The 22,732-nt window shown below is 37.4% G+C and overlaps 2 protein-coding genes across 2 annotated transcripts; one reads left to right on the forward strand and one right to left on the reverse strand.

The window, feature by feature from the left end:
- Positions 1–614: 614 nt before the first annotated feature.
- On the forward strand, positions 615–16,532 carry hmgcll1 (3-hydroxymethyl-3-methylglutaryl-CoA lyase like 1). Its single transcript, XM_077496205.1, has 10 exons — positions 615–675; positions 762–908; positions 1,724–1,795; positions 2,213–2,320; positions 2,661–2,756; positions 2,897–3,045; positions 3,690–3,753; positions 3,823–4,011; positions 11,143–11,268; positions 12,674–16,532. Exons 2-10 carry the CDS (start codon positions 810–812, stop codon positions 12,776–12,778), a joined length of 1,008 nt encoding a protein of 335 aa, XP_077352331.1. The 5' UTR covers positions 615–675; positions 762–809; the 3' UTR covers positions 12,779–16,532.
- Positions 15,620–22,042, reverse strand: gfral (GDNF family receptor alpha like). Its single transcript, XM_077496116.1, is given in 10 exon segments — positions 15,620–16,274; positions 17,728–17,800; positions 17,890–17,970; positions 18,052–18,308; positions 19,572–19,878; positions 19,948–19,992; positions 20,142–20,285; positions 20,580–20,696; positions 21,833–22,003; positions 22,006–22,042. Coding segments are annotated over 10 exon segments (1,323 nt in total). The 3' UTR covers positions 15,620–16,183.
- Between the last annotated feature and the right edge of the window lie 690 nt (positions 22,043–22,732).

A 22,732-nucleotide genomic window follows, 5' to 3' on the forward strand; every position in this document is an offset into this window, starting at 1 on the left:
AAAAAAAACAGACAAAAAGACAATCATGCTTAAGGTCAAACTAATATGCAAAAAGTAAATTCAGTACCTACAGATTGTTCTTGTTGATAACCCAGCACAAATGTATACATTAATAATGCAGAAATACTATATGAGAACTTCCATTAGCCTGTGGACGACAATATCTAGCTAGCTGGCTAAACTCACTTTATTTACTATCTATCAGTAAGTACAGTTGCAATTGGGGGTTTGGAGAATTCCACGCGGCATGTTCTGAACTGCTACCATGGCAGTGTGAAGATTCAATTTGCCAAAGTGTGCTTTACTGTAGCATAGGTTAGCATAGCGCTGCATTTGTTATGTAGATCACAAATAAATTGAGACTAACTCAACAGTGCCCCTACTGGATGAAGCCAAGTACTGCACTACATTTTACAAGAATTCAGTTTATTTGATCAACACATTCTTTAGTATGCATGTCCAGAATTCATATAGAACTTTGCAAGTCACAGTTCAAAATGCAGCATCCTTTGATTATTTGCAGTTTTTCTTTATAAAAAAAAATATAAAAAAAAACCCTCTGTGCTCCCACCTCCTCACGCGTCTGTTTTGATCCCTTCCCAGCTGGGAGGTGGCTGCCATGGCAACTGCTGAATCATCCTGCCCAGTCAGCGGCAGTCCTGTAATTCCATCTTGGTAAGTAAGGCCTTGCATCATCCGGGAATATTGATCTTGATGCTTCCATTAGCTTTATTAGATTTCGAACAACGGGGTGGGGTTAGGGCTGCCGCGTCTTGGAAAGTGAGGAAGCACAAACGGCAGGCCTCCGGATGGGAAATCTACCCACGACGGTGAAGCACTGCCTGAGCTACGACCAACTTATCCAGGACTATCCATGGCTGAGACGCTGGCTGCTGGAGGAGGCAGAGGTGGGTCTGTCTCGTGTGTCTCATTCGCATCACATGCCGAGCCACATGACCTCATTATGATCGACGCTCTCTTGTTTCCCGCCACTATTGAAATAGGCCTGTTGTGTTGTGCTCTACCTGTGTTAGTTAATATTTGTATATTTCAGTGTTTCTGTTCTTTTTCTTGATTGAAAGACATGATGCAGAGTCTGACAGTGAAGATTGGAGTGGTTGCTGATGTATTCAGTTCTTGACTAAATTGCTAGCATACAAGTGAAAGATACATTTTAAAATCATTCAGAGTGAGTAATGCGCATACATTTCATTTATTTTATTTGCTTTAATTTTATTTCACTAACCTAAGTACTTGTGTTTGTATACCGAATTTTAAAGTGCGACGCTAACATGGCCTTCAAAGTATGAGTGTGTTTTCATAATCCTACTTATACAGTACAATAAGACTCTTGTGTGAAGACTCTTGCCATGGGAGCCTTACAGGAAATAAATGTGGGCAGTTCAAAAAAAAAAAGTAGTTGCAAGAGGCTGACACAAACTGTACATTAGATGGTTTGTTGAAGTGTTCATTTATGTCTTCACAACGAAGATGATTGCAGTTTTTGGTTCCAAACAGAGAAATAGCCTGATCCTCAGAATTTCCCCTGCGGTTCTTGCGGGGAAACGTATCTTAACTTATCTTTCTGAATGTTTTCTCCATGAAACATCGCTTTGGATCCCATGCTAATGCTTGACTTACAAATATTGGGTGTCTTCAGGCATTGAGGAGTTGTTAATCAAAAAGATGAATGTTATACGTCTGTTTTCTTATTCTTCTCCAGACTGCTTCAGAGTATCCTGAGAGTGTGAAAATAGTTGAAGTTGGGCCCAGAGATGGACTCCAAAATGAAAAGGTCCGCCATCGCTTCCATACATATAATTTATGTTTATAAGGGCCCTATGCTTAATAATGATACTTAAAAAAACCGATTGTCCTGTTATTTTTTTTTATGTCTCTCCTACATAAAACATGCACAACATATGGGTTTTGTGCTGTAATTAACATAGCATATGTTTGACATTTTCTTTGAAATTCAAGAAGAGAAATGACATGCTTCTGGCTTCGTTTACTCTGCTTAGGATGTCACCATTGAATCATTCCTTGTTGCACGCCAGCAGTTTTACAGATTTTACCGCAGCGTCTACTTAAAAGAGATGAGAGACGTTTCGTGTTTGCGAGTTCTTCTGCATGTTGTCTGTTCTGTTGTACCTCCCAATGTGAATGGAATCAATCCCAGAAAGAGCAGTTTTGGGATTTTATCGTTCCCCAGGAAATTGTTCCGACAGGCGTGAAAATCCAGCTGATAGAGATGCTCTCAGGCTCAGGACTGCGTGTGATCGAGGCCACCAGCTTTGTCTCCTCAAAGTGGGTACCACAGGTAATAACTCCACTTGGTGGTGATTTATAAAGCTCTCTCACTTGTGTGAACAACTACGCTGATCTTACCTGCATCCGGCTGGAGCCGCAGATGTTTTCCTGGGAAATATTTTCACATTCAGAAAGACTACACTTCCTGTCATAAATTGCATTTCTATTTTTAAGGACACTCCAACATGTTTTGTTCATTTTAAGGAAATATGACATCAAGCAACTTTGACCTTAATGGTCTGTGCAGGGATTTGAAAGGCTTGACTGCGAATAATGTATTTTCAGGAACTAGCTCTGTTGACATTAAACGTTTATTTTTATACCTCATGCAGTTTCCTCTTTTTGTTCAGATGGCCGACCACACTGAGGTTCTCACAGGAATCCAGAGGGCACCTCATGTGCAGTACCCGGTATTGACACCCAACATGCAAGGCTTTCAAGACGCTGTAAGTCATGAATACTTGAAGAATTGTAGTCAAAGGTGCTTGTTGACTTCATGTTTATTATTCCTCTTGCTTGTTGTCAGAAGTGAAACACAGTGTTCAAAAACCTTTTACAAGGGCATTTTTTTTTCTTCTTGCGCAAGGTTGCTGCTGGTGCTACTGAAGTGGCAGTGTTTGGCTCAGCATCTGAAACCTTCAGCTTGAAAAACATAAATTGCTCTATCGATGAAAGCATGCAGAGATTTGAAGAGGTTGTCAAGGGTGCCAAAGAGCGAACAATTCCAGTGCGCGGGTTGGTACGCTTTGTATTTGTCACAAGAAGTCAATGTAAACAAAGCAGATCTGATTTGAATATTAACCTTTGAGGTTATGACAAAAAAGTACAATGGACAATATTTATTCTACACTGAATAGCAGTACTTTTCACTGTAAAAAAGAAAGGAAAAATAACTTGTAATTTTTTTCACTCAGAAATTCAAGGTAAATTTTACAAGGAGAGTTTGAGTACATTTTACCAGTTTATAAACCCCCCCCCCAAAAAACAAAAAAACAAACAAAAAAAACCTCAGCCACTCAGACAGCCACTCTACCACCTGAGCCATGCTGCTCCTGCTGTGTGTTAGCATATTAATTGTTAAGGTGGAATCCTTGCACCTCCAAGAGGTAAATTTTTGGTTTTATTTTGGACACACCAGCAATGCAGTATAGTGGCAGTATAGTGTCCTTTTAGTTATTTATTTTTTAAATAAACTGGTCAAATGTACTCAAACGTGTGTGAAAAGACTTTACTAGTTTTTTTTCAAGTAAATATTACTTTTTTTTCCTTTTTTTTTTTTTTTACAGTGAAGACGTCACATAGCATAATTAATGTTTCTGAATTATGACGATGTCAATACGTTGTAATTTCATCTTTTCATTAAAGAGGTACTATTGCAGGTATGTTTCCTGTGCCCTTGGATGCCCGTATGAAGGACACGTTGATCCATCCAAAGTTGCCGAGGTTAGTCTGGTAGATGATCTATAGTTCATGGATCTATTTTCTCGATCTTGAAATTCCTTATCTCTTCAGGTAGCCAAGAGATTGTATGAGATGGGATGCTATGAGGTCTCCCTAGGGGACACTATTGGTGTGGGCACTCCAGGCTCCATGCGTAAGATGCTGCAGTGCGTGATGAAGGAGATTCCGGCCAGCGCTCTTGCAGTTCACTGTCATGACACTTACGGGCAAGCCTTGCCAAACATCCTCACTGCACTTCAGGTAAAAACTCATCATGCATTCACAAGTTTTTTATTTTGCATTTTGTCAAAAGAACAAGTTGGATCAACATCTCCTGCTTCCCATGCTACTTTTGTATGCTACATAACTGGGGAAAAAAAATCAGTAACAGTGCCAAGAAGCATTTGTGATTATATTTATTTTTGCTCACTATTCACAGAGCTTATACTGCTATCTGCGGTGTTAACCAAATCAGGGGGTAACGTACCAAACTAAACACAACCGCCTCGTGGAAACATTGCTATAGTGAATGTAATTACAGCTACCTAGTGGTACCACCTGTAATTTTTTTTCCTGAGGGCATAAAAGGAGGCGTCTATTTGAGGTGATGCGTTTATTTGTTCATGTCGACGAGGCACCGGGCGACTAATTTAGTCACTGTTCCAATTGGGAGTGGAGATCTCTATTTGGGGCAATATGGTATGTATAAAATTGCAATCCAAACTCCATGAAGATCCTTGACATCGTAGCTGTTTATGACATGAATGCATCCTCTGTTTCGGCAAGTGCGCAGGAGGCACATGATCTGTGTGTGGTTTACAATGACACACAGAAAACCAAGAACCGTCAGTCAACAGCCAACAGGGGAATTCAGAAATGTGATCTAAATAGAATCCTGAAACTACAATGAAAATAGTAAAAATAAAAGTGCCATGCGGTGTTGAAGTCATCTACTGTATAGCGCAACGGCTAACAGGAGACTGTGAAAGTGTCTGGCAGTATTTTAAACAGCCTCCAAACTGACATAAATCCATAGGTAATACAGATATGGCTGTATTAAGTTCTCATTGTCATCACATAACGTTGCTCAGTGAAGGGTTGATGGTGGGCTGTGGAGTTGTGGAGTGTTGGGGGGGGGGGGGGGGGGGGTCAGCAGATGTAGGGTGGGGGTCGACACAGAGGCTCACCTATTCACTGTCTGTTGTACAAAGCGACTGGGAGCTAAGTGGTAGAAGAGCCCTGAGGGATGAGGGGGATCCAAACTCATCTATGGCTCTCCTGACAATGCTGCGTTTAAATGCAGCTGGAAAATGATCCACACCGCGCATATGATGAATGCTGGTGCAGCTGCAAGAACAAGCTTTGTTGTCAACTTGTTTCACTGGGCAGTAAACTATTCATTTTAAGTCACACAGTGATTTATTTTCGTTTGACACAAATTCCCATACCATTTCCTCATCATCTTACCGCTTAATGTAGCTTTAAAATAAGATACTACTCATTAAATATGATTGGCTCTTTTAGATGTTCATCAAAGTAGCCACACTGTACTTTTGAACTTGGATAATGTGGTTGAAAAAAAATAAAAAAATCCCAGAGGGAGGTAAGCGTCTTGGGTCATATTTAAAACGATTCAGCTCAGCATCCCCGCGCTCACTGAAAATAATAGCAGCCGGTGCTATTTAGTCAACCATTTGCTCACCTATAAACAAGATGGAAATGAAAGATTTTATCATATAGCTTTTCATTAGTGTGTGCCAGAGGTCCACACCACCAACTGGGAGAGAAATGAATTCCCGCAGTGCTGTCAGCCCTTGAGTCACCACTTTTGTTCTTGATAAAGACATTCCTTAGCCTTTGTACCTTTTTCTTTTCTTTTCTTTTCTTTTTTTTCCCCAAAAGTACTTGGGGGGCAGCTTTGTTCCTGCCGCACTCCTGGCAATTCATACAATGACAATTTTTGTGCTTAGATTTCATGGACTTGGCAAGCAAAATGAGTCATTCTTAATGGGAATTCTCAAATATTGTGAAGTTTAACAAGGCAAATGCTTTATTCTAATGTTCTATTCAAACATCCCCAAATAATCATTGTGGAATGAGTTCACACCAATGAGTATTTAGCCTGGGAGAGACATTGTATATTGTGCATAGTTTGTGAAAGATTACATATGGGAAGCTTGAGGAGACCATATTCATGGAAGACATTTGCGGGGGGATTCTGTTTAGACCAGGATATTGCTCTTATGGCTTTTTTTTTTCTTTTTCTTTTCAATATGAGTAATTTGACAGAATACATAATATTACAGTACAGATGAGGCTCAATCAGTGATCGATAACTTTTCAGATCAATGTGTTTACCTGATACAAATTTGTCATTTGAAAAATAATTGTATGAATATTCAGTGATATAATAAACAAACAAACAAACAAAAAATAAACAAACCAAACAAATAAATAAATACATACATACATACATAAATCAGATTAACAATAAAGAAAAGGGTGCCCAGTACAGATGCCTGGGGACGCCAAATTCTATATTTTCCAAATCCTGAATTTTCTCCATTTGTATTTGCATATTGATGTCTCCCATAAACCACTGTAGTCATACCCCCGGCACTAATGATCCAACTTCCCAAGTAAAATAGAATAATCAATTTTATGTGCTCAAAAACTTTTGAGAGATGGAGAACAACACCAAAACCAAGGAGAGTATTTCTCAATTAACACCTTAGAATTGATTGTTCCCAAAATAATAATTCACCTCATACAACAGACACAGATTGGATTGAGAAAGTACAGTGGAAGAAGAAGAAGAAGAAGAAGAAGAAGAAGAAGAAGAAGAAGAAGAAGAAGAAGAAGAAGAAGAAGAAGAAAGAAACAGCTTTTCGAGAAGCTGACAAATTGTACCAGTTAGCAGTTTTCAGATAATGTTGTCACTCAGGATATTGACAACAATGCCAATCTCTCTTTTGTCTTAGTTTTCTTATCTAAGCCTGCCAAGCTAATGATAAAGGAATAACAGCAGCGTCTGCACCAAAGGGTCTTTGAGCATGTGATGTTTGCACTAATCAATTTAGTTTTGTTTTGACAATATTTTGACAGTATTTTGTTGTAATTCCTCAATATCTGCAGAGATGTGCAAAATATGAATGTTTCATAGGAAAGCAGATAAAAAGTAATATGTTGTAATTAATAATTTAAAAAAACCCATTGCGTTTGTTTTAGTCAGATAAGCTTCATGGTTGTCTGATAAATTCTATTCTACTAAAATGCTTTAAGATCTTAACTACTGTATTACATGTTTGTCAATGTGTGACTACTTACAGTAAGTTTCATTATGGAATAGTTAACTTATATATTTGTGTTACAGTTAGGAATGCCAAAAGGTTACTTAAAGCATTATACAGGTATGCAAATCCTCTACATTATTTCCCATGTTCTTTTAAGCCAGCAGCATCATGGAATGAAGTGTGATGCGTCATCTCCTTTCATTGTATTTTCTAGCGAGAACATGTTCCAGGACTTGATTTTAATGTGAGTGAGGTGTGCTTATTCATGAAACTTAGTAAGCCGTGTCAAAGAAAACGGATGATACAGTACATCATTTTTCATTTCAAAATAAATCACTAGGTGGAAATATAATTTATTTAGTCTGTAAAAGTTTGTTTTGTTCTGCCAGTATCTGGGCTTTGCTTTGTCACTGTAAGCTTATTTATGTTCCCAGGAAAAGGTTGATATATGTGTCAGCCGCAGCTACGTGACAGCTTCTTTCAGCCTGCTGGTTTATGTAGCTGTGGGTAAAGCATCACTGCTTCATATCATCCCGTGAATTCGCTCTCTCTCTCTCTTCCTGTCTCTCTGACGCACGTGTAAAACCAAAATGGGAGCTTGTCCGTCTTCAGCCTCGTCAAGTGTGAGTGTAGAATGTCAACAAGCGTATCCGAAAACCGTGCCCGTTTCAGAATACACTGTGTCTTTACACAGGAATGTATTGTTTTCATACAGCCACAGCTCAGTGAATATGGCTTTCTAATGCTGAGTGCACATCTGGTTTCTGGGCACTATGAATGTAGCTGAGCACTGGCAAGCCCGAGTTGCTGACCGCCGGTTCTCGCACGATTAGCGTCCAAATGAACAAGGCACGCCACTGAAGGGTCTGTTTTGTTCCTCTCGGAAACCGTACGCCGAAGACCCCCAGCCCTGCTACGGTCTGCAGCTGTGAGTGAGAGGATTGGCATGGTAGATTACAACTCTGTGTTTATACAACACAAAAAATCTGCCGAGTACAATATCCTGCTCTGGCTTTAACCAAGGTCTGGAAATGTCATGCACTGAACACACCAAAGTTGAGCCCCCCCGCCACCTTCCACCCCACCTCTACCTCTTGCCTTGCCAACACAAACAGCAATTACGGCGAGTTTAGACAGCCCCTGAAAGAAGTACGTTCTTGTCTTTTAATTTTGCTTGCTTGATCCTTCTCCGCGGGGTGAAAGTCCTTCATGACCCAGTGCCACCGAGAGTATCAGTGTGTTAATTTTGTCTCCCTGTGGGACCCCCTGACATCTGGCTTTGCTGCGGAAGCTGGAAAACATCTTTTAATATTCTCATGATAATACCCAGGACATGTGGAAAATATCCTGAAAACTTCTGGGGCTTGATTGAAAATGGAGCCTTAGAAGTTTTTCATTTACACATTCATTCTTCCTGCAGCGTCAACATCATGTCATGCTAATAAAGATGTTTGTTGCTAGCCTTCCAACAACTGAAAAACACATCGTTAAATGTCATATGGAGGCCAGACATTTGGAGGGGATAATAAAACAAAAACAGAACAATGATGATGATGATGATAATAAACTGCCGCGGCTATTAAGTGGCATTAAGTCAACAAAAAGAAAAACAATGACATATTTGACCGTGGCAGCATTGTAGATGGTAGTTAGCATTAGCATGTCTGTTTCACACTGATGAGGTGTGTGAATCTCCGTTAAAAGATATCGTTTGAGTTTTTCAGTTTTTCTGAAAACTGAAAAACATTTATGTGAATGTGAGTGTGAATGGTTATACTGTAGATGCACTGCAGGAACAGATGTTCAAAGTCACCTGCTAATGCTATCGTCTCCAGTTACTCATGACGCTAATGAGGTAAAAGCGATTTAGAAGAGGATTAGTACTGCCAGAGATATAATAGCGATGCTTTCTATTATGAGTTTGTGGTGGTAACTGCACTGCGTCTGGCTACATTTAGCTACATGAAAGAGGCAAACTATTACTCACAGCTGTGGTGTGTGGCCACAAAGAGGAAAATCGAAGTACGCAAGGGACACTTTGACAATGTCCAACTTTATTAAACACGCTAAAACCAATAAGTCAAGCAATTATGTATTGTAGTTATTTTAGCGTTTTTCGTTTTTAACACATTAAAGGTGATAAGGCAAACAGTTGGGGGAATTGACATGATTTTGGGTGGCCCGCAGGCCTGTATCTCACATGAATAGATCCGCCCCTGCCTCAAACAGAACTCCACATTCAGAACAAGCAATCAGTAATAAGATGACATATTTAAAAGCAGTGTTTACTTTTTTAAACTTTTGTTCTATTTTAGTTTTAAATAGTTTCTTTGCATACCCAGAGAAGTTCTACAAGTTGAATTTATAATTAGTAGTAAGTGTCAGGTGTCAATTTATTTATTTATTTAGTTATTTAGTTATTTAGTTATTTAGTTATTTATTTATATTCTGTAGTTTGGACACAACTGCTTTACAATGTGCACTACTTCACACTATAGCTTCAGCATATTAATACGTCAATCAAAACTGACGATTATTGTCTTTATGAAAACATTTTCTGATACATTTCTTGTATTGGATCTCATTCAATGGTGCAGGTTACTGTAGACACAGTACAGTACATTCAATATACTTCCTCCAGCACTATATACAGTATATATGTGTTAATGTGCGCGTGTTACGACTCTTCTGAATCAGACACATTTATCCTGAAGGGATCAGGGAAATAATGCATGACACTAATGATTATATTGCAACAACGGCACATTTGTGTAGTAATATTATAACTCCCGTGTTGTTGGAACAGCGTAAGTGGACACCCTCTTAACCTAGGCAAAAATGTCTCCTCGATGTAGCACGGAAAAGACGGAGTAGCGCTGTGAAAACATGAGTAACCAGCAGAATCAGAACCATATGAAATGTTGCGCTCCATATTAAGAATGTGCACAAGGCTATTACTATGTGGCACCAGTGCCAGACGCAGACAAAGAGGATGACTAAGCCATACTGAGGGACTTTCTGTGCCCACTCATTTTGGAAGCCGCAGTCCTCTTAAACAGTTGTAAAGCGCCACCGCAGCCTTGGCAGGGAGCTGCCAATGCCATGTCGAACCATCCAAGAAGAAGGATCTTTGTTCAGGGATTTTACCTGAGTAAGACGGGAATGACAGTTGTGATTATGTCTGCTGTGAACTCTTAAATAGAAATTCCAAAGACAAACATTTTCTATCCCATTTTAAAATCACTAGGATCGATTTTAAGGTTGTTTCACCGGTTTTTATGTGTCCTAATCTAGGCCATCTTATCTTTTAGATCTGCTGACACCCAATGGACCCTCACGTGCATTGAGGTCCTCTGGTTAAGATCTTTTCCTAAAGTCAGGATATACACTCACAATGACGCATCGTTTCAATTTTAACCCCGTCTGTGAAACAGCCTGCCGTACAGAATGTTCCTGCTTTTAAAAGCGAGACTCATCTTGTTAATTTAGCTTATAAGTAATATTTATTTACCGGGTATTTTAACTTTTATTTTATTATTATAGTTTTTATTATTTTGTCCAGTGCAACTTTTTACTTTGCAGTAAGTTGGCTATCACTTATCTTATTTTCTTAGCCATCACTAGTACGTCTCAATGGGGACATTAAGGGGGGGAAACAAAAAAACAAACAAACAAAGACAAGCTGAAGTCTCACGTGATGCATGATTATTCCACAACGTCATACTTTATAACGTCATTTGAGGCGATATCTCTATTATTATTATTATTATTATTAGTAGTAGTAGTAGTAGTAGTAGTAGTAGTAGTAGTAGTATTATTATTATCATCATCATCATCATCATCATCATCATCATCATCATCAATTATCATGTTTACAATTGTATGCCACATAATATTAGATTGTTACTATTTCTACTTCCATTATTTACTTTGGCATAATCCCAAACAAATCTTAACAAATCAAAGTTGTGTTTCCATGCCTTGATTACACCGTCTGTATCTTCGTTGTATTCTTGACAACATAAATGACTTGTAACACCTTGAATGTGTAAAAGATGCAAGGAAAGGAAAGAAATGGACCTCTATTGTGCCCTTGCAGATGGGAGTGTGCGTGGTGGACTCGGCAGTGTCCGGTCTGGGTGGTTGCCCGTACGCGCAGGGTTCATCTGGCAATGTTTCAACAGAGGATGTTCTCTACATGCTCCACGGCATGGGCATCCACACTGTGAGTGCGCACACTCCAACAGAGCAGCTGTAATTTATGTGTCCGCAATCCCAGCACAGCGGCCCAACTCATACAATCTCCCAGAGTTCCATTTACATAAACATATGGCTCTGCAAACATACTTTTCTGTCAGTGTTTATTTTATAACATCAGTGGTTTTGCACAAGTTCATGCGCCCACACTATTGGGTGCCCTGACCCATGAACTATTTATTTAACAATCTCTACCCCTGCTGGTGGAACCTTTTCACTGCAGGTGAGGTTCAGCGCTTGTTGACTGTCAGTCGTGTTTTCTTTGTGGTTATGTTTCATCATTTCCGCTGCAGAGAGACATATTTGAAAGAATGTTTTTATGGATTTTTTTTTTTTTTTTTTTTTTTTTTTTTAATAAGGAACACTGTTTAGGGAGAAAATATATCAGTGAAAATTATGTATGCCTCAATAATTTCAAGTAATTTATTTTTTGTAGACATTTTATTTCAATAGGCTCTTTGCACAAATCCACTACTTCTTGAACTCAACACCAGTCCTTCATTTCCTCTCTTTCATGAGTGGACAAGCTGATTAATCCAGGTGTGCCTTATCTCAGTAACTACAACAACATTGGCCAGACACACCTGGATTAATCAGTTTGTCCACTCATGAAAGACAGGAAACAAAAATGTGGTATTCAGTTCAGGAAGTAGTCGAGCAAAGAGCCCATTTGTATACATTTGTTGTACCTACAGCTTGATTCACATTTCAGGTGCCTCATTCCTACGCATCTGATTTTTTCTTCCGACTGTCCATTCATCACTTTATATACTTTCAAACAATGCATGCAAATACATGTTGATGTGAAATTATAATCTTGTACCAATTTACTCTCAATTTATTTTAGTGTAAAAGCTTTGCCTGTTTAATAGGACACAAAGCTATTTTTTTGGCTGGGCTGATTATCAGCGGATTTTGACAAATATCGGCATAAAAACTAAATCTCACGGCCGATAATGGTACAATTTTAAACTGTTAACTGTGTTATCTCTAAATCGGTTGTACAAATGGCACCAGGTGGATTGACAGGTTAATTGTACCTTCTGCCATTTAGTGGAAGAACATTAAATTGTTCTGCCTGTCACTATACTAGAATAAAGTTTTGGTGGCACAGACAAATGGATGAACAAAGATACATTGCTAGTCAGGAAAATTGGCTATTTTTTTTTTCATGAATAACTTCTTTTGGCAACAAGCTAATTGAGAGTGAATGAGAGATAAGTCTACCATTTAATAACCTCATTTGCTTCTGCGATTAATCAACAATTCATTCCACACAAGCTATATACAACTTGTGACTCCATTAAATAAATAATGGATTACCACATGTAATACTTAATTTGACAATTAATGTCTAATTCTCCTTTTTAAAGGGGGTAAACCTTGCCAAAATCTTGGAAGCCGGTGACTTCATCTGCGCTGCTCTTCATCGCAAGACCAACTCCAAAGTTGCTCAGGCAAGAAGCAATATGCCATGATTTCTTTTTTTTTTTTTTCTTTGACATATTTGACTTGATTTGAAGATGAGTGCTTTGCCACTTTTGGCTGCCTCTGCATTCGCTGCGCAGGGAATTGAATGTGCTCATACTGCAACTAGGTCAGAATGTGTCAGACATTTAAAGTATGTCTAATTAAAAAATGCTTACTTTGTTAATACCAAGTCAATTTGCTTGGACTTTGGAAGGCATTATTATGATCTAAACCAGAAGTGGAATGCTGGTTTGCATACGGAAATAAGCAGCAGATGGAGGCATACATTTAGGGACATTTTTAAAGGCTGCAGTCGTCCTCTTATTTAAATCTCGGTCATGTTTATAACAGAAATAATCCCAGTGCTAGCTAATTATTTTTCCTCATAATTTGTCCTCATAAAGTAATGATGTATTGTTCGTACAGTATAGGCTCCAGCACCCCCTGCGACGGAATAAACGGTCAAGAAAATGGATGGATGGATGTTTGTACAGTATACCTTTAGAGTGCTTTGTCTTGATGAAGGATAAGTTTATGGTAATTAATCTGTTGAGTATTTAATTCCCATTCATCATTTCCAAATGCCAATTAAATGAATTAAAATACCAGCTTCCTAGCCAGCAACCAGAGTCCGACCAAATGATATCTCAGTAATGAAGAATGTTTGAGGGGCAATTGTATATATTTGCATACATTTATTAAATGTGATAATTGATTTTCTGCAAAAGTCCATCATCATTAGACAAGAGTCAATTCAATTCATGCTCCAAAAAAATACTTGTGGGAATGCTGTGTGCACAGACATTTTATTACTGATATATGACATACGACATACGACATTGCATGTGCATGATTTTCTTCTGCTCCGCTCTCTGATTTGTACATGTCCTGATATGGATATATTTTAGATTGCATTTAGGTACCTTGTTTTTCTGCTGTGCTTCAAATGAAATAATGGAATGTGCAATGAAAACAGCAGTGTGAATTAAAAAAAAAAAGCTTTTGTACTGAAAGGAAATTTGCAAATTTCAAACAGATTGAAATATATCATACGGAAATATCTACACAGAAATAAAGTCCCAGCATTCATCTCGGACAGCCGAGCAGGATCATGGTCAGAGTGGAAAAAAAATATCACTCCATGGTGGAGACGACAATTTTCAAATCAAACTGAGTTGAAGGGCAACAGCTTGGTCTCTCTTGTCATGTCCTTAAATACCAGATAGCAAGCAGCGGGCACAGCAGTGTATCTGAAGGCACATTTCACACTGACAATGACAAAATATGCTGGAGGAGGACAAGAAAAATGATAAGCACTTGGACCAAATCTCTTCAAAGAAAGAAAAAAAATGTTATGTTACCGAAAATAAAACAGTACTTCACTTATATGACATTTTTCCACCTTACAAGGCCTTCAAAGTGCTTTACATTCAACTTTTCATTCACCTACTGATGACACAACATCAGGAAAAACTGGGTGTTCAGTATCTTGCTCAAGGATACTTCGACGTGATCACAATGGGGTGAGATCAAACCCACCACTTCTGATTTGGGAGATGAGCACTCTACTACTGAGCCACCCCACCCTCCTTTAAAAAGGTTAAAATAAACTTGTAAGATATACACAACTAAAGCAACTAACCTAAAGAGCACCAATCAAATTGTATGGAATTCTTCAGAAAATATCAAGGGAATGGTATTGAGCAAATGTGTCTGTCACATCCATTAAAGCTAATTAGATAAACAAGAAGAAGAAACAACAAGAACGAAAGAATGCCTTCAGTGCAGTATTTCTTTGAATGTGGATGTATTGTCCTGTTCTGATAAAACTGTGCCTATTGTGTAATATTCAGGGCCTATGTTAGTACAGTACCCTCCTGACAACTAGTAATTCAAATTTGTCCTCCGTAGTGGACCTCTTTAAACCTGAATATCTCCCACCCAGTGCATACGATTGAATTAACTCCTTTTGTGCTCTATAGAGGACATTCAGAGCTTTCCAATGATATCAAATGTGTAGGGGTGGGGCTTTGCTACCTTTGCATCATAAAAGAAAATGGCTTCCTTCTTCGGTGCAAGCACTTTTTAGGGAACAGGAAAAGTAAGTGTATAACACTTTTTATTGAACAAATTTAGGCTTTAAATGTTGTTAGCATGTTTTCTATAAGACTCTTAAGAACACATTAAGTATTGTTTGAATTATTTTAACTGTATTTGAGCCTAGTATTTAAGTTTAAAAAAATGTCCTCTGTAGTGGACACATCATAGCTTTTTTATTTTTTATTTTTTATTTATTTATTTTTTTTAATGTCTTTTGCAGTACTGCAGTTACGTTACAAAGATTGGGGAATATCTAAATAAACATGATTGGACAATATTTTTATTTCCTGGTAGTCAGGAGGATATATCAATTTTGTATTGAAACAAAGAGCCCCAGATTTAAAAAAAAAAAAAAAAAAAAAAATTAGACTTGATTTGGGATCTTGCGGTTTAAATGTATAAACACTTTGCACGTGCCAATCTTATCTCTCGAACCCCAGCGAGTCAATTTATGCTTCTGCAATATCAAGCCTATGTGTGTTTTCACTGCCCTAATTTTGATGGGAATGAGAGGAGCCGCTTCAATTGTCCGGGAGTCGACTGCATTCCATCCTACTATGGTGTAAATGCACTCTTACGCTCAATTCTACCTGTTTTTCTTACATCCCTTCTCTTTCCAAAACCACAAGACTTTTCTATCTATAGCATGTTTCTGCATGGAGTCACGTGCACTTATAAAGGCTAGCGGTTAGCACGTCCGCCTCACATCCCCTTTCAGTGTGGACTTTACATGTTCTCCCTGTGCTTGTGTGGGTTCTTTCCGTGTACTCTGGTTTCCTACCACGGCCCAACAGAATATTATGTTTAGGTACAAATTGCCTGGAGGTGTGGATGGTTGATGTGTCAGTGTCGACAATGATCAGCAAAGAGTGTACCACACCTCTCACCTTCACACAGCTGGGGTAGCTTCCAGCTTCTTTGTGACAATGAACAGGATAAGTTAAATAAAAAGAAAAATGGATGGATATCGGAGGTCTGTCTGCGTTTGCAGCACAGCAGCTGCATCCCATCATGCAGTCACGGCAGTGGGGAGAAATGTTCAATCTAATCAGAAGGTCGGTTTCGCCTCACTGGCATCCACATCACCGTTATAATAATAATATAATAATTCACATTTGGGCTTGTTTGAATATGTTTGTAATTGAACACGTTGTTGTAGAAAAAAGCTTTTCCATGCAGGCTTACAACTTTCAGACAGCAAGATGTACAAAAACAAGAAAAAAACAAAAAAATGAAAGGAAAGACAAAGACCAATCATCTAGGTCCTTCTTGTCTGATAGTGGTTCAAATAGGTACAGAAATTGAATTGCTATTTATGGACAATCTTGGGTTGTAGCAATGCAATCACTTTTTTGAAGTGGCTGAAATCTGGTTTTGTCTCGTCTCTTGTTTCTTCTCACCAACCTACGACAAAAAGCAAGGTCAATTACAAATCATATTCAGTGGTGTTTTAAGATACGAGTTGCCTGCTTTAAGAGTTTTTCAAGATAGGAGCTATGATTGGACTAATTTTTTTGCGTTGACACGTGAATGGGAACGTAAGGCAACACACTTTACAATAAGCATCACTTGGGCATATGGTGAACAATTCATTTAAAAAAAAAAAAAAAAGTGACATCAAGCTCTTTAATACAAGTCCGAGTTGAAGTTTCTGTGAAACTGAACATGAAATTAATGAAATAAGTAACTGCCCCACTAGCTTAATGCTAATACTGATTAGCATCTTGCTGTGGTGCTTTAACCTTTTAAGCAATGGATTTAAAACAAATGGCTCCGCAACATGTAGGTAGACAAGATAATAGAATATACCCTTTATCCTCTGCATGGAACAACTAATATTAGTGCTGTATTGATAAGCTCAGAGAGGAATTGAGATGAGTCTCATATGAGTTTTAAGCAGGCTATGCCTTACTGTTGAGAGGACTGCCTAAAACTAACTAGACTAACTGCAATTTTTGGAGAAACTGCGCGGGAATGCTGAAAGCTGAATGCTAATATTTGAATGCATGTGGAATGCTTCTGAAGTAAATTGAGAGATAAATTATGAAATGATGACCTCCTGGTTACTGGACAATTTACCAACTGTGCCAACAAGCAGTATCAAACACCTGGTAATGATGATAAGTTATATGTATGGAAGTGGGCGTAGAAAGTGACACTTTATTTTATTTTTTAGATATTGTTCAATGTCTATCCCATTGAAAATGAATGGGGAAAAGTTGATGTTTAACATTAAATTGTGCAAATACTTTCAGTAATGTGGAATCAGACGATATATACCCCGCGAGGCGTGAATTTTTGGAGCAAGTTGAAATTTGAACAGTGTAAATCAGAAGTATTATGTGGGAGTTGTTACATGGCAAAAAAAAAAAAAAAAGTGTGGAGAATAAAAATCACAATAACATATGTGGGAATGCTTCAGCATTCCCACAATAACAGTATATCCACCTGTCTGTCTTATACTGCTTACATATTTGCTCAATCTTATGTTATTAATGCATGTTTTACATTAAAATACATTAAAATATACATTACAACAAGGCTAGAATGGATTAATTGTATTTCCATTCATTTAAATTGGAAAAGAGTATTTGAGATGCAACAGTGCCTCCAAAATCAAGGTTTAAATAGGTTCATTATACAATGGTTAGCTAATCAATACACATGTAAGAGAGCTAGGAAAGTCAAAATGTTTGAACCTGGAACATATTATTATTGTACTTTACATTGTTTTGTAAAGCGAGGTATGTTATTTTGAACTTTGGAAGTCCACCAGTTGATTGTGTTTGACTTCAGAGGTTCCATTGCAAATTATACTGTAACCATAATTTTGCTTGTCATTAATAAATGGACTCACCATATTTTACAGAAAATAGTTATGAACAAAATTCCCACCAGCATAATAGCTGCACAGATATACAGTAGATAACCTGATGAGATAAATAAGACATGTAGTAATTAGATTCAGAACAAAAACATACAGTGCCAAAAAAAGAAAAGAAAATATTTGGATATTTACCGGATAGCCCACTCTGACCTTCATCTGATTCACTGATTGGAGGAGAATTGGAAGGACCATTATCCCTGATCCAGTGGGTCTCTTAACATGGAAATTAAAAAAAGAAAATCCTGGAATATTGTCCACACAATGTTGGCTGTGAATCACAAACCGCTTACTCACTGAAGTGCGACCTGTTGTGAAGCACGTCATGAATCATGCCGCATGCGTCAAGATCAGCACCATGTACTTGTTCGCACGTGCACGGATGATGCAGTGCGGTGCCCAGAGTGGCCACGAAGGCCTTTCTGCATTCCAGCTCCCCTCCGAGGATGAGAGCTGGATTCATGAGGCGCAAACATTCACTTTGAAGAGTGACGTCACTGCAAGATGATTCCTCAGAGCTCCAGCACTTGGCTTGAAAACGTGTTAGCAATTCTCTGCAAGACAACATGAGCAACTTCTAAATCACGATTTGAAACCGTTTCACGAGTCATACAAAGAAAGAATAAACACAATAAATTGTCTTAGTCACCTTAAGGTACTAAAACGGTGCACATTTTGCAAGTGTATCTTGCATTTTAAAATTACATCACAACCTAAAAAGGTCAACCGCAATCTATTTCCAAAATAATGGAATTATAATCAGTTTTGAGTCATACTGCCATCATTAAACCTTTATTTACTGTTATGGAGTTTTTTTTTTGAATTGTCAAGTATAAAAAAAAATACCAATGTAAAAAGAATATATAACTAAGATATCAAAGAATTGATAATAAATCAACGAGACTGGAAACTACACTTGTTGCTCAATGACAATTGGCTAACTGCTTATGTTACAGTATTGTACACCAAAATGGAGCTTTTTAAAATAATTTAAAAAAATAATAATAATAATAATAATTTTAATTTAATATAATAATAATAATAATAATAATAATAATAATAATAATATCCTGGCAATTACCCATACGGTATTTTATGTACTGCTCTTTTTTTTTTTTTTTTTTTTTTTTTTTTTTTTTTTAACAAAATCATATATTTCAGTCTATTTAAAAAATATTCTTGTTATCCTTATTACTGGACTATAAATCCATAATCCATAGACACTATCCTAGCTGACTTGAAATGAAGTAGAATTCAACCTAAAAAAATAAATAAATAAATAAATCATTTCAATATGTTACACAATATGTTACACCTCCCCACCAAACACAACATTCTGAATCATATTGCGTTTATGGAACATAAATTAAGCAGCAAAATCTAACCATTTTTATCCATTTCAGTGGGGCGGCCATTTTGTTTTTGCTGTCGACTGAAAATGAAATCACAGTAGCTCAAGGCTTTGTTAATGACCAATCACAGCTCAGCTAGTGATTGTCACATGACCAAACTCAGAAAAAAGCTGAGCTGTGATTGGTTGTTATCTTGTTGCATGAGCAATTGTGGTATTATTTTCAGTTGGCAGTAAGTGACAAAATGGCCGCCCCTAAGATAGATAAAAAATGGGTGGATTTTGCTGCTTAACTCATATTCCATACATGCAAAAAAAAAAACATGTTTGTAATGAAAAGTTTTGAGTTGACGTCCTAATTTAAATTAAAAAAGTACCGCTTTACAGTACCACTTTAAAAATTTGAAAACCTTGTGGTATATCAAACACTATCTTACATCTACTCTATTTGATCCATTATGCATACCTGCAATGCTGCTCCTCCAAACATCGCCTCACAGCCTCCTGACAGATCCAAGGTTGATCTCCACAAATGCTACCATGTATTGCTGCTTTCATTTGTCGGCAGCTGGCATCTGAAGGATCACAATCGCAGATGACCAGCCTCTCGGCTAAGTTGTGCTCTATGCTACTATAGAAAAGTTGAGTTTTTTGGCCGCAACTCTCATGGTCACACTCCATGCAAGTCTGAAGGACAGGTGCCAAATGCTTGTTACACGTGGAGTCACTCACACAAAGTCTCACTTGGTGCGTGCATGATCCAACAGCATCCTCTACAAATAGAAAAACGTCTTTGAGTGACATAAATGTCACGTCGCTTATTTGAATAAAAATATAATTACCAAATTCTATTAAACTGCTCGACTGCCAGCTTCTTTTGTGTGGCCCTACAGGACAAATAATGAGGCTGATTAGTTCCATCAAATTCTATGAAAGCCTGTTTTTCCGGGAACTAATTTGTGCCACAAAAGACTGCATTCATATACATGTGATCGCCTTTGGTAAACATCAATACTGTATGTGTCCAATGCTGCACCTGGCTTCGACTCGCATTGTGCCAGCAGTTCTTGTGTGTCCCTCTCTTCCTCCCAGGCACACACACACCCTTGCGTCCCAGCAAATTGGTCTAAAGCAGCCTGGATTGTGCTGTTACACACCTGCAAGCCTTTTATTTGGCATCCTAGGCAAGCACAGGAGAGGGAGGGAAAAACAGGTTTCTTTCCAAGTGAACAAACGATTGCTCTAATGTGCCCGCTACTCTTGAATACACAACAGGGAGGGGTGAAGTCACAACATATTGAGTTAGTTATATAGACTTTGCTCCAGGCTATAGCCCGAAAGATTCAAGCTAAAAAGCAATTCGGTGAAAGAGCCTCAGATGCTGAGGTTACTGAGAAAACGTAATTATGTCTTCAATAATGCAATGAGAAAACTTCAAATACAGATTTAAAACAATAGGAAAGCATACAGTTACCCTCACAGATGCTGTTAAAAAGTGCCTTTTGATTTTTGCATAAAAGCGAAATGCACGTCGCACAGTCAGAGTGTGATGTGCTGTTGGCAAGCCGGCAAACGTGTGGAACTAGAAAGCCTAAAATGAAAACAAACAAACAAACAAACAACATTATTGGCATGACCAAAGTTATTCATTTGCTGGCCAAACTGAGTGGAGGTGATTGCGTTGACAGATGTGCGCATTGCTGGTGCCAGGCCAAAACCTCATAAGTCACAATTCGGTAAAATTCCTATTTTCTCAAAAATCTTTACTTATGGTCAGTCTATACGTGTAGCGTCACATCATTTTTACTAATTGTTGACCAATCGTAAAAGTGTAGGAAATTGCTTGCTCTCTTTGATGATGTGATGCAGTTTTTTGGGGTCTCCTGAAAAGTGACTGTTTTGGGGGTACAAGGTTTTGATCAAATTAAAATATAATAATAATAATAATAATAATAATAATAATAATAATAATAATAATAATAAATACATTTATATATTTTTAATCTTGAATTTATGTATTTATTAATTATGTATTCATATTTTGTTGTTTTTATTTTGATTTATATATTTTTGGTACTTCATTTTTTTTTTTTTTTTTTTTGTATATCCGTTTTCATGTATGTATGTATGTATGTATGTATGTATGTATGTATGTATGTATGTATGTATGTATGTATGTATGTATTTATTTATTTATTTATTTATTTATTTAGGCAGTTTTGGTCCTCCATATGACACCAGGGATATGTAAGTACAATAGTGAAACATGAACAGGAAACTTTTTGACAAAATATAAAACATTAGGTATTTTATTCTCATATTACTTACCCAACCACCTGTTACTGTCCTTTAGTGTTTTATGTTATTTCCATCTCTCAGCTCAACTTTAAAAAAAAAATCACATTCTAAGCACTATTAATAGCATTATAGCACTATTAGCATCATTAATAAACAAGTTTTGGCATGTTTTTTTTTTTTTGGGATAATCCAAATATGTCACATCTTACAGAGTATTTGGCTTACATCTTACCATCTTTCTTTTCTCATTCCCAGAATGCAACAAATTCCATGAACATATTTTCTGAGCATGAATCATTTTGGGCTAATTCTGAAATCAATACTATTAGTCATGTATTAAGAAGCACATTAATCTTCACTTTCTCCACATCATCTTAAATCTGAACTCAATAGCTGCTCCTAAGTCAAAGCTGAATGAGTAAGACTCACCAAGAAGGAAAGCAGCCTGCACATGTTTTCTCTTCATGGTGGCAGCTGTAAGGACAAACACAACACTGCTTGAAGCTGCTGTTGCTGTCTCAATTGTCAAAGCTGGAATACACGCCCACATCCACTCCAAATGCATTTACCGAGAGGCTGCACCTTGCACAATATAAATACAAATATAATCCCTTCCCCCTCAAATCCATGATATGGCATATAGAACACATCTGACTAACATCCCTAAGGCCAGTTAATGCCAAAAAGGAAAAAAAAAAAAAAAGGTCCGTAGCTGGTTTAGCTTGTGTTAAGTGATATTGCTGAAATTTCTGTTGTTGTTTTTTCTTCTTCATTAAAAAAATATCCCAGTATTCCATGCAGCTACCTGTCAATAATAATAATAATAATAATAATAATAATAATAATAATAATAATAATAATAATAATAATAATAATAACTAGACTAACTGCAATTTTTGGAGAAATTGTGTGGGAATGCTGAACGCTGAATACTAATAAGTGAATGCTAAGATTTGAATGCATGTGGAATGCTTATGAAGTAAGTTGAGAGATAAAGTATGAAATGATGACCTCCTGGTTACTGGACAATGCACGTTACCAACTATGCCACCAAGCAGTATCAGACACCTGGTAATGATGATAAGTTATATGTATGGAAGTGTGCGTGGAAAGTGATACTTTAAACATTTCAATGTCTATCCCATTGAAACTGAATGGCGAAAAGTTGATATTTAACGTTAAATTGTGCAAATATTGTAAGTAATGTGGAATCAGATGATATATACCCCATGGGAGGTGTGAATTTTGAAGCAAGTTAAAATTTGAACAATGTAAATCAGAAGTATTATATGGGAGTTGTTACATGGCAAAAAAAGTGTGGAGAATAAA

Source organism: Festucalex cinctus, chromosome 14 (genome assembly GCF_051991245.1).
Source record: "Festucalex cinctus isolate MCC-2025b chromosome 14, RoL_Fcin_1.0, whole genome shotgun sequence".
In the NCBI taxonomy this organism is placed as follows: Eukaryota; Metazoa; Chordata; class Actinopteri; order Syngnathiformes; family Syngnathidae; genus Festucalex; species Festucalex cinctus.